This window comes from Scardinius erythrophthalmus (assembly GCF_964197995.2).
Source record: "Scardinius erythrophthalmus genome assembly, chromosome: 11".
NCBI classification, from domain to species: domain Eukaryota; kingdom Metazoa; phylum Chordata; class Actinopteri; order Cypriniformes; family Leuciscidae; genus Scardinius; species Scardinius erythrophthalmus.
Window position 1 is genome coordinate 31708134 of NC_138231.1, and position 13544 is coordinate 31721677.

Sequence of the window (13544 nt, forward strand, 5' to 3'; positions counted from 1 at the left end):
ATGCATCACAGAATACTCATGCTGTGAGAGGCGAATATGAAAGGCTAAGCAGCGACGGCGTTTCAGTAAAATAATAATGTGGTTACAAGATGTGTATAATTTAAACTAATACCATATTAAATAACTCCACTAACATTAGCTGCTGTTCAGTTTGCATACCACTGCTCTCCTTCTACTCTCTTCTGAACTCTTCCCTGTCTTCGTTAAAGCTCCATGGGCTGCCAGATATCACAAATAAAGAAAACAAGCCCCTTAAAAATGCAATATAATAAACAGACATGGCAAAACTGTACCAGGCAACAAATATAAAGTATGTAATAACTAGTATTACCAATATCCTAGAAAATTAAAAGGCTGGAATTGTAATTTATTATGAATAAAGGAGTTCAATATAAAATATTAAGATATTATAAATTGCTGGATAAAGTAAAACACTATCATGAGATTGAAAAAAAAAATCAACAAAACTTTAATTAAAGTTTAATGGGTAACTCTCGCCAAAATGCGACCTAGGGTATTTTTGTTAATCTACCTGAGGCAAACTTTCGTTTAAAAGCATAATTAGAATGGAAACTCCACTTTTAAGTTTGACCATATTTTCGTTTTCAGTCAAATTGCCTTTTGAATGGGAGTGCTAGGGGCACGACTATGATAGCATCAAAAATCGCTATTTTTAAAACACTAAGAAGGCTCGACACAACATGAAACTTTGCTTGAAGTATCACCAGGGACTCTACACATGAACTCGAGCATTGAGAACATTGTTTGTGTACACAGAGTTTACTAAAAAGAAAGATTTTGAACAACTCACTGTAGCTGTGTCCGCCGACATTTTGACAGTCAAAAATAGTCCATCTCCGAATGTGAATGATTTTCATATTGATTTTCACTAACGACAAAACAACAAATTATCTGTGAATTTATATGGTACTAAGCTTTAGGAGCTTTCCATCTGTACTCTCCTCCCTGTTACGTTGCATTCGGAGATCGACTATTTTTGACTGTCAAAATGCCGGCTGGAAAGGGTCAGATATGGTCAGGCTGTCAATTTTCACCTGGAAGCTGATGCTGCTTGAACAGCTGTAAAAGCTATTGAACGTCGCAGTAAGATGTTGAAGTGCACTCATAGATAGAGGTATTCTTTAAATGTGTCTGTTCACACACTCTCTCTCTCTCTCTCTCTCTCTCTCTCTCTCTCTCTCTCTCTCTCTCTCTCTCTCTCTCTCTCTCTCTCTCTCTCTCTCTCTCTCTCTCTCTCTCTCTCTCTCTCTCTCTCTCTCTCTCTCTCTCTCTCTCTCTCTCTCTCTCTCTCTCTCTCTCTCTCTCTCTCTCTCAATTTCAATTTTTTTCAATTCAAATGAGCTTTATTAGCATGACTGTGTAACACAATGTCACAATGTTGCCAAAGCATCAACATATTATATATAAATAATAAAACAAACAAACAAAACATATATGTATAGATCATGTCATATATTAGCATAGTAAATATAAATAAATAGATAAATAAACACAATTTATCCTAATAAATGAATAAATACAGTGGGTCTCTCTAGACAATTAGCTGACTCTGGCGTTGTGAATAGCTAACACATATTTAGCCGCTAGTGCAGCTGTACTATCATCTTCTCCCAGTAAGAAGAACATTTTCTCAGTGTCACTCAGTTCAAAGAACGATGGAATCAAGGTTTCAAATCTGGGCAGAAAGGTTTCTCTTATACTGGTGTATTTAGAGCAGAAGAGCAGAAAGTGTTCCTCATCCTCGATGTGCTGTAAGTCACAGTGTCTACAGATCCTCTGCTCTCTCTCTGTCCATGTTTGTCTATGTCTTCCTCTCTCTAAATCATGGTCACTTAATCTGTATTTGGAGAGGATTTGTCTTTCTTTAAAATGTTTAATAAATAGATAACTGGCCAATTTAGTGGTTCTATTGAGGGTCGAGTAACATTGGAGTTTATTCTGGAGGGCAAAATGTGCTTTTAGTGATTCATCATGGGTGTCTTTTAGATGTTTGTGGATTTCGTTAATAATAGGTTTGGGGTTGATGGGGAGTATATTCTGATGGACGAGTTGGAGAGCGAGTGTGTTCAGAGGATGAGGTTCTGCTGAGGTTTCATTGGCTCGGAGGGCTTTATATTGGACTGACTCTGGGTCAGACTGATGGAGATGATGCCAGAACTGAACACATCTCTTCTGGATCTCGATGTTCAGCGGGTACAGGCCCAGCTCAGCCCTGCAGGCGGCAGTGGACTAGTTTCTGTGAACCCTGAGAATATTTTTGCCATTTTCCAATTGTAATTTTTCTACTGATGTTTTATCCCAATTTTTTAAATTTAGTACTGGTCCCCAAATTTCACATCCATATAAAAGAATTGGTTTTATTATTGAATTATATAATTTTATCCAGGTTTTAACCCTCTGGGGTCTGAGGGGTTTTTGGGGTCCTTGAGATGTTCTGACATGCCCTGACATTTGTGCTTTTTTCAGTTGCTTATAAACATATTAATGGCAAATGTGTAAATTCACTCTATTTAGCACAAACAGGGCTACCATAATATGTGAACAACTTGCATGTACATGTTTGTATTTTTGAGAGAATAATGTTTATGCATGTTTTTTTTTAAAAACAAAAAACTAAAGTTTCTGAAATAAGGCCATAAAACACATTCTAAATATATGTAAATAAGACTTTTGACGAATGGATGTCGTTGCCTAGATTTTTTTCTTCAAAATTATGTGAAAATCATCCTGCCTAATCATTCACATAACACAATACATTGATTTAAATCTTGTAAAACACTTTTTGTTTGGAAAGGCCATATGCGGATGGGCGTGATTCACACCTGCAGAGTCAATGGGGCCCGCATAATGAGGCTGCATACGTAATGAGCCTTTCATTCAGGTGTGTGACTGAGCCACAAGAATGCAAGGACAATATATAACTGGTTTGTTGTTTTTTCCACAAATTTTGCTTGCAAATTGTACAATATCCAAGGTAAACATTTCTAGTAATTGTGCAGTTAATTGTTCTCATACTGTATTTTCAGATTTGGAATATATTCTCTTCCCGAATGTGTCACTAATAAAGCATAATACAATTATTTAAAGAGAAGGCTTATAATGACCTTTTAAGATTTTGTTTACATCTATCCTTATATATATATATATATAATTTTTTTTTTTTTTTTTTTTTTTTTTTAAGGTTATACAATTACAACAACATTTAAAATTGTAACAATATTTCCAGTGTAATCTTTCTTTGTATTCGCGATTCATATTAAAACAGTATTTTTGCCAGCTGTAGTAGCTCAACAACAGCACGCATCTTTGCGTTCATTCATTCCGATTAGAACAAAGCAAACAGAACTGACCTAATTCCTCAGCGGGATCCGTTTGCTCCTCGAAATGATACTTCCAGAACTTCTGAGGTACATTTTTGCAGGATTATTATCAAGATAGTATTATTCCTCACAGCATCGTAAAGTACATAAGTCTGAAAGTGAACTCGCGGTGTGTGTTATCCAGCTGATGTGGGCGTTTCACAGGTTTGTTTGGATCGCCTCAGATTTGCGTTTGAATAGCGCGCGCTCTCCGTGGGCGGAGCACATTAACAATTAATTAGCTGAGATGAGAACGACTGACATCTCTCTCTTTGCATACATATTACATAAACTGTGAATATTTGTTTTTTATAAAAAATACTTCATTTAAAAGAAGAGAATTCAAGCTTCATGCCTGTATGCCTGTTTGACTGAGTATTCGCTGAGTTATGGTTCATTTTCGGACGCGTTTCAGAATGGACTACACTGACAGAGAGGAGGCAGAACTCACTTCGTGTTTATTTTTCTTTATTTGGCAAAAAGCACAACACTTTGTTTTTATTGTGAGTATACACAAAAATAATACACATTTAACAGAATCGATTGATGTATGAAACCTGTTTGTAAAATCAAAGTCAAAAGAGTATTTCGGGTCTCAATTCAACTGATTTGGAAAAAAGCGAGCAGATCACGCCGGCGTGATTGCCGACCTCAGAGGGTTAATGGGTAATTTTAAGAGTCCACATCGTGACTTTATAGCATAGAAAGCCCTCCGAGCCTTTTCACCGAGTGTTTTCACAGCCAGACCGAAGCGTCCCGAAGCGCTGATGTCGATGCCCAGATAGCTGTAGCTAGAGCTGTGCTGCAGGACCTGGCCTTTATATATGAACTAGTGTTTGTGTCCCTGAGATCGGGCTTTCTTCTGGAACACCATGACTCTAGTTTTGTCCAGATTGACTGTCAGGGCCCAGTCGTGACAGTATTGTTCCAGCAGGGACAGGCTCTGCTGAAGGCCCTCCGGTGTGCGGGACAGCAGGACCAGATCATCCGTGTACAGCAGACATCTGACCTCTGACCCCTGTAGAGTGAGGCCGGGCGCAGTAGAGCTCTCTAGCGCTGATGCCAGATCATTGAAGAACGCGGTTCTGTGGTTACCGATCTTCACCGCACTTTTGCTGTTGGTGTACAGAGATTTTATAATGTCAAATGTTTTTCCGCCGATGCCAGTTTTTAGGATTTTGTACAGTAGACCATCATGCCAAATTGAATCAAATGCTTTTTTAAAGTCTCTCTCTCTCTCTCTCTCTCTCTCTCTCTCTCTCTCTCTCTCTCTCTCTCTCTCTCTCTCTCTCTCTCTCTCTCTCTCTCTCTCTCTCTCTCTCTCTCTCTCTCTCTCTCTCTCTCTCTCTCTCTCTCTCTCTCTCTCTCTCTCTCTCTCTCTCTCTCTCTCTCTCTCTCTCTCTCTCTCTCTGTGTTACAGAAGAGACATGCATTGAGGTGCTACTGCCAGGCTTTGCAGGTGTATAAAGGTAAAGGTTGGACACTGGCTGAAGATCACATCAACTTCACCATCGGCCGGCAGTCCTTCACTCTGCGGCAGCCGGAAAACGCTGTGGCTGCCTTCCGGCACATTCTCATCAACGACAGCAAACAGTCGGCTGTACAGCAGGCTGCTTTCCTCAGGGAATACCTCTATGTGTACAAGGTTAGCAACACGCACACACACACACACACACACACACACACACACACACACACACACACACACACACACACACAGACACAGACACAGACACAGACACACACACAGACACACACACAGACACAGACACAGGTATCACATTATTTAAAACTTAGCCAAGATGAAATCAAAATTGATTTTTGATAAAATTAGCTTTTTATAGTAATCTGTTCACAATTCATAAAGTAAAAAATGTTAGGAGTCTCATTAAAAGGATGACATTCTTGAAAAGAAAACCTTAAGTAGAATATAATAATAAGCTAGGTAGTTTTGTTTATATACAAGTTTTTGTCTAGCAAATCAAAGTCATGTAGTGCAACCAGCAAAGCTTAATGACATTTCTGAATTACTAATTAATGATATTTGTACAGAAGACTTTTTTTTACCTTGGAATATACACTACTGTTTCATTTTTAAAAAAAGAAAATAACACTTTTAATCATCAAGGATGCGTTAAATTGATCAAAAGTAACAGTAAATGCATGTGTAATGTTACATGTTTTCTTTTTCAAATAAATGTTGCTCTTTTGAACTTTCTATTCATCAAAGAATCCTGAAAAAATCATCCAAACATTTACATGAAAATATTAAGCAGCACAACTGTTTTCAACATTGATAATAATAATAAATGTTTCTTAAGCAGCAAATCAGCCTATTAGAGTGATTTCTGAAGGATCATGTGACACTAAAGACTGGAGTAATGATGCTGAAAATTCAGCTTTGCATCACAGGAATAAATTACATTTTAAAACATTACAATAGAAAATTGTTATTTTAAACTGTTACAATAACTGTAAAGTTATTGTTTTTACTTAATTTTTAATCAAAAATATGCAGCCTTGGTGAACATAAGAGACTTCTTTAAAAAAAGAAAAAAAGAAAACAGTAGTGCATATTCAGAAACTTTTCTAAAAATAATTATGTACACATGTTTGTAAAGAAAAATATACATTTTTCCCTCATCCCTCCCATTTTTACACCACATGCCATTTTTACTATTTACCCATTCAGTCATAGGATAAGAGCAGTTTTCACATTGAACCATGCTACATTTTTTTATTTTGCTCTCAGAAAGTAGCTAGACTCTGCTAAGCCACTGACCCAGTTTTTTCCCCAGCACAATCAGACTTTAGCCCTGAGTTTAACTGTCTGTGTCTGTGCGAGACTGCTCTTTCGTCATCGTTTGGTTGAGTCTGTCTCATCAGCGCTCTGTCCTTGGGTGGTTCTGGTCCACAGAACTCCATCACCTTCAAGCACTGCGCCGAATACATAACAAGAGGAAATTACAACATTCTGCTTTGCCTCGTTTCTTAATGGGAGTTTTATGGTGCCGATTTACCACTCCAGGAACAGTTGTGTAAAAAAATCAGTCTCTCATATAAACGGCAAAGTTATCCATGCAGTTAAAGCAACACTAAGGACATTTTTTTTACCTTAAAATAATGTTTCCAAAATCGTATCAGTGGTTCATCAAGTCGTAACAGGGTGAATGGCACTTCTGCATTCGCTTTGCGGCCCTATATCTGCTAAACCACACTATGCAAGTTTGCCAAACCGGGTCGCGTTTCTGTAGTTCGAATGAGACATAAGAAAACTACAAATTATTTAGTTTTTCTTCATTTCTGATGTCGCAGTACATCATACTTTCATGAAATCATGCAACATACTCTACCTTGTCTGTGGACATCGTTCATTCCAAAGCCGGTGCTAGATAAACAGCGAGCGTGTGTGCGACGGTAGGCTGCCGGCAGCGAAATTATTTACGACAGCGGTAATGGACAATTCCACTTCCAACCTGTAGGGCGACCTTAGTGTTGCTTTAACTGATACAATATGTGATTTTTTTTTTTTTGTAACAAATTTGCATAATTAAAGTGAAATGAGACTGGGAATGGGTATTTTAGTGTTTATACATTAGCATTTAGTTTACTATTAGTGTTTATTAATATTTGAATTAGCTTTTATTTTTATATTTTCGGGATCACATGACCTTTGTTTGCCAATCAGAAGACATCCATTGAAGGGAAGGTACTCTGAACTCTGTGGATGACTGTACAACTTGTAGGTGGAAAGAAGAGGCGTTTTTCAAATGATGTTGATATTTATGACCCTTTGACCTTTTGCCCTCAGAGCATGAGTCAGTCGACCGGTGAGAGCTCCCTCCCGCAGCTGCCTCTGCCCTGCCTGCACAGCTCACAAACACGAGTCTTCTTCGGCCATGAACGCAGACTCGCCGAAGGTAAGAACCCTCTGTGTGGCTCACTCATTCACAGACACAAGAAAGGGAGAGATCACCAGAAATAAAAAAAGTGGCAATTTTAACATGCAATAAAAAATATCTGGGGGATATTTGAAGCTAATCTTCAGATACACTCTCTGGTATGGAGCTTATAATATGACAAAATTATTTGAACTTGAATTGTGTAAATTTGAATTATTGACAATTGTAATCTAACAAAATTGAATATTGTGTGGAATTTTAAATAGTTCTGAATTTGATTTCTTTAAACGATTATTGAACATTTGAAATTTAACGAACTGAAATGTTTTTATGGCTGAATTTTATAGACATTTATTTTCAAACAGCTTTTTTTTGTGTTTTGTTTTTTTTTTCTGAATTCTTAGACTACAAATATCCAGTTTTAAAAAATACAGATTCAAGTTTTCAAGATGAAGAAGAAATTCGGAACTTCAAATTCAGTTTTCTAAAATTCAAACCGCGGAAAATTCAGATCGTACAGAAAGTAGGTCACAGGTCATCCCCAGGGAAGAGGAGAGGATCTCAGAAAAGTCGAACGGAACATTTTGGCTGCACTGCAATAGTTTTCTGCCGCAAATGTGGTGGTGGTTCAAGAGAATCCGTCTATCATTCGTTCAGTCGTTTTTTTTATTTAATAAGAGTAGACAAATGAGAAAACAGCTTGAATATTAGATTTCTAATATTCTAATAATAGTCCTCCGCTGCTTCAGTTGAATGGATTCTTAACGCGTTTATTGCAACTACGTAGTAAAAATGTATAGGCTACATTTAATCTTTTTTTCATCAAACAACCAGACTAACCAATGGCTCGACACAACCAGTACCGGGGAAGAGCCTAGACAGGGCTTTCTTTTGTGTAGATAGAAATTCACCTATGCTTTGCAAGAGCTGGGTATGGAAGGGTAGGCTAAATGACGGCTGTCATAGCATGCATGGTCGCCCAGTAAGTTAAAAAAAGAAATGAAGATATAAATCAATTTAATTAGTAGCAAATTAAATATTTTAAACACCAATACAAAAAGGAAAGGATAATGCATTGACTTGGGTATATAATAGGCCTAATGTTCACGCATGAACTGTCATTCAGACTGACTGTCAGAGATATTAAAATACATAATCTTCTGAGTTATATGATATAGGCCTTGTGTTTTATTTGTATTAAAATGTATTATAATTTATATCCCAAAAGGATGTGCTTTGTGCATTCTCTGACATGACATTTATTTATTTCATTAATATTGAGTATCAATTGATGTCAAGCAAAACTGTGTTATTTTCTCTGCCAACTAAACTTCCAAAAAATAATAATAATAATTAAAAAAGTAAAATAAAAAAACTTCCAAAGCAAAGCCATTGTGCGTTTTCTCCGCACTGTCCTGTGCGTCCCACAGCTTTTCCACACAGATTTTGAGAGTTGGCCAGCTAAACACAATAGGCCAAAGAAGTAGACTAATGGCTAGTGTCCGGGAGATGCGAGGTACATTCATATTTATGAAATAAACACTTATAATACTAGCCTAGCCTATATTTCTCTTACATGAGTTAGCCATGAGTGAATTTGTCTACACCAAAATAAATTTCCAAGGACCCCCTAATAATAACTACAGGGCTTAAAGTATTCCGGCACCATGCCGGATCTCCGGCGTGCGGCCGTGAGGGGAAAAAAAATTGGGAACTTGCATGCGGTTCAATATTTTCGAGTCAATTGATTTCACCTACCAATGATATGAGAGGATCGCTGCTCTAACTAACGTTACAAGCCTATCAGAAGCAGAGCAGGGCGGGTCCTGGCAACACCGTGTGATTGAGATCCATACGTTAGCGTCGTCGGTGAAAGCGAGGGGGGGGGGGGGGGTGTATGTCCCCCCTCTTTCAAATTCGTTTGTTGTGATTTTTAACCGCACGCCGTCATTGCCACAGAGGAGCAGGACCGAGCCTGTAAAATTAGTTCACTGAAAGTTCTAATGCGCAGGTATAGCCGTTGCGACCATAGACTATAAAAAAATAGATTGCGACACAGTTAGTGATGAAACGCGAGAAACAACAACAGGCTAATGTCATTATGGATGAAAAGAAAGAAAGGAGATGTTAGTTGGTTGATTCAGGAAATTAGCTCAGGTCAGGATAATGGGTAACTTCAGACTGTGTTAGATAAATATTAAATGTAGAACATTCTGTGTAGCTTACTTCAAACCGCAGTATTTTCTGTCAGCAATGTATGAAAAGTGCTGTCAACGTCAACGCATGCGATTCATTTTTGTCCAGCTTTAACGTTTTAAAATATTTAACGCAATTAACGCAGCATCCATCCGTTCTTTCTTTCTGACATCATTTAGCTAGGGTTATGATCACGCTCTTATTCACGCAAATGCTTTAGAACCATTCCTGCGCGACAAGACAAAAGAGAACGCGCTTTCAGTGAATGTCCTGACACGTACGACGCACAGAAAGATGCGCGCCAGTATCGAGTTCTCTTTCGCGCTTGAACGAACAATAACACACACATTTATGCCAGAATGTCCTCTTTGTCGAGTATCATCACAAGAACAGTCTTAAATGAGTTAAATAAAATCTTAAATGGTAGAGAGAATGAGATGTGAGATCCTGTCAACAGCGGCAGATCTTAAAGTGACAGGAGCCATTAATTCTGTCTGTCAGTAAAGTTGACCTAAAGAACAGAGGGAGCAGAGAAAATTACTCACTGCTCTTGACTAAAGAACGCTTGTAGCTTTGATAAGGATTAATTTATATTTAATTTATAATTTATGCAGTGCGGACTGTTTTATAACCTTATTCAATTTCTGTATGGTACAGATAAATATGACATATGATGTATTATGGGTTTAATGACGATTGTCTTAAGTTCACTTAAATTAAAAGTTTTTATTTTTTTGAAGACTAACGTTTAAAATTTTTGGGGAAATCATTTTCATGAGATATCAGTAGCTATAATATTAGTGATACTGGCTTTCATTCATAAAAAGATGCCATTAAGATACAGCTGTAATACTTGAAAATAAGTATTCCACCCCCCCCCCCCCCCCCCAAAAAAAGTTCAGGCTCAGGAATTTTTTTCACTTTAACCCCTGTAACTAGCCTGGGTTTCCCCATGCTGCCTTGAGCGCAGCGCGATTTTATTCACGCTGCTAGGAAGCCTGGACACCATGGACCAGATTTTCCCCTTAAAAAGGGAACCAATCACAGAACGGGGAGGGAGCAGCAAGACAATGACGACGTCTATGCGTCTATGCGGATCCATCTATGGATCCAACATGGCAGCAGACGCGAAGTTACCTTTCGATGTGATGTTTCGAACATGTGGTTCCCAGACCACGTCTCAATGAGAAGAGATCTGATGTTAGCCAGGCTAAATAATAACAGTGATTAAGCCCAAAATTGTGGGTGGGGGTAATGAACACAAAATGTTTTTGTTTTTTTGCCCAAATGATCTCCTCTCCACTCTATGCATTTTGTAATGAAAAAAAAAATAAAAATTAACTGACCTATTTGCCAGGAAATAAGTTGCATTCATGAGTGCAAGTCACACCTGATCACGTTGAGAGAGAAACGCGCGTGCGTCACATAATACTGCATTTTATTATTAGCCTATTAGCCATAGTGTAAAAGACCGGTAAATAAAATACAACATTAACATTATAAACACTATTAACATGTAGGCTATGTGTATTTTACTTTCCCTTACTGTATGACAAATCCTTAAACGAATGCAGAAAACAACAAGAATGAAAAATAAGTAGCCATGTATAATAAAATAATATATACATAGTAGCCTAGCCTATAAAAATAGCCTTTTGTGCCCTTTATTACAAACAACATTTAGCCAATTTTAAACACCAAGCCTAAACAAATTTATTTTAATCGAAACTAAAACTGTGCCAATGTTGAGTTCGCGCATCTCTCATTCGGTCCAAAGTTTTCATATTTGCAATGTAACATTTGGATGCTAACTATTAATATAAAGAAGGCTTCATACTTCAGTCATCGAGGCCCAATATACACATATAGGCTAAAGCATCTTCACAGCAAGGGAAATGTTTGGAATAACAAGTAGGACTGTGCGGCACAGCCTTGCCCTTTATATTGTAGGCTACAACAGACCAATTAAATTAAGCAGAATAACTTTTTATATGTTTGGTTGACTGTGTTTTATTTTGATAATGAACAGGCTGCGATGTCAAGTTAGCAATGCCAGAACTGATACTATGTTGTGTGAGTGTGCGATGCGCCAGCGCCATCACTTGGATTAAATCAAATTTTGTTCCACAGCAGGGGGGAAATAACTTAATACTCTGTCATTTAGTCATACAGATAATATGACTTCATTCGAAACAGTAAAATGTATATTTTTATTTGTGTACATTCAAAATGACTACAAAATGTCATGCCTTTGATAAATAAATAAAACAACATGATGCGCTGCTTTAGCACGTCTCCTTGAAGATCTTTCTGGCGCACACCAAAACTGAACCAAAATACAGCGAATAGCCTTCTTGGCGCACCTACTTTTGAAAGTCAACATTTAGATTATTTAAACGAAGTTAAATGCATTATTAAATGCATTAAGTCACTTTGGAATAAATCACAGCGTGTTTCATGATAAAAAAAAAACGTGACTTTACAGTCCGGAAAATAGGCTATGGTAGGTTATAGCAAATTATTTCACGGACCCCCTGGCACTTAAGAACTGCTGGTCTACACAGAAGAAAGCCCGGTCTAGGCTCTTCCGTTGTGTCGAGCCATTCGTTAGTCTAGTTGTTTGATGAGAAAATGAAATGTAGCCTTGTTGCAATAAATGTGATTCTTTGCACAGAGTTTCGTAAGCTCCTGCAACTGCAGCAGCAGGAGGACTTTTATTAGAATATTAGAAATCTAATATCAAGCTGTTTTCTAATTTCTCTACTTTTATTAAATCAAAAAACGACTGAAGGAATGATAGACGGATTCTCTTGAAGCACCACCACATTTGCGTCAGAAAACTATTGCAGTGCAGCCAAAATGTTCCGTTCGACTTTTCTGAGATCCTCTACTCTTCCCTGTGGATGACCTGTGACCTACTTTCTGTACGATATGAATTTTCCGCGAAGTTCCGAATTCCTCCTTCAACTTGAAAACTTTGTCTTTTTTAAAACTGGATATTTGCAGTCTAAGAATTCAGAACTAAAAAAAAACTCAGCTGTTTGAAAATACATAAAATTAAGCCATTAAAAACATTTCAAATGTTCAATATCCGTTTAAAGAAATCAAATTCAGAACTATTTAAAATTCCACATAAAATTAAATTTTGTTAGATTATACTTGTCAATAATTCAAATTTACACAATTCAAATTCAAATCATTTTGTCATATTATAAGCTCCATACTCTGGGGACTTATTTTACTTCTTGTAAAAAGGGGCATAATAGGTCCCCTTTAAATTTATCACAGTTTCCGCCAAAAAATAGTAAGCAGCACAACTGTTTTTAACATTTATAATTATGAGAATTAACAATAACAATTCCATCGTAGGAATAAATTACATTTTAAAATAGTATATAAAATAAATAAAATAAATGCCATGGTGAGCATTAGAAACTTCTTTCAAAATAATTAAGATTTCTTACTTTCCACAAACTTCTGAACGGTGGTGTATTTTCCAAGCATTTCTGTATTAAACAAACACAATTTTAGTCATCTCTTGTAATTTTCTGTAAAGCTGCTTTGAAACGATATGTATTGTGAAAAGCGCTATACAAATAAATGTGAGTTGAATTGAATTGAATGAATAAACAGCACAGTGCAACTTTCACGAATGGCATTTTAACATCCACATTAAAGGGCACCTATTATGCCCCTTTTTAGAAGATGTAATACTGGTCTTGGGTGTCCCCAGAATGCATTTGTGAAGTTTCAGCACAAAATATCCCACAGTTAATTTATTATAACCATTTGAAAATGTCATTTTTGGGGCCTGTTTTAAAAAGAGCTGTTTTGTGTAAATGAATGATGAGCTGCATAACCCCCGCCTTGCTGCTGAACCTAGATGATGAAGAGAGTCAAGCACAGAATAAACACGAATGAGAATGGACTAAACGTCTCGGAATGGTTATTTGATACATTTATGTACTTACAAAGTTTTAATCGCGTCCCCTTTGCCATTATGGATGTGCAACACACACACACACACACACACACACACACACACACACACACACACACACGAACT

General features: G+C 37.2%; 1 protein-coding gene across 4 annotated transcripts in view; it reads left to right on the forward strand.

The window, feature by feature from the left end:
- Positions 1 to 13544, forward strand: part of trappc8 (trafficking protein particle complex subunit 8) — an 80508-nt gene that overhangs the window by 31986 nt on the left and 34978 nt on the right. For all 4 annotated transcript variants that reach the window (XM_081378672.1, XM_081378670.1, XM_081378671.1 and 1 more), the window contains 2 exons: positions 4801 to 5025; positions 7192 to 7300. In XM_081378672.1, coding sequence (XP_081234798.1) covers positions 4801 to 5025; positions 7192 to 7300 — 334 coding nt within the window. The remainder of the gene's footprint in view (positions 1 to 4800; positions 5026 to 7191; positions 7301 to 13544) is intronic.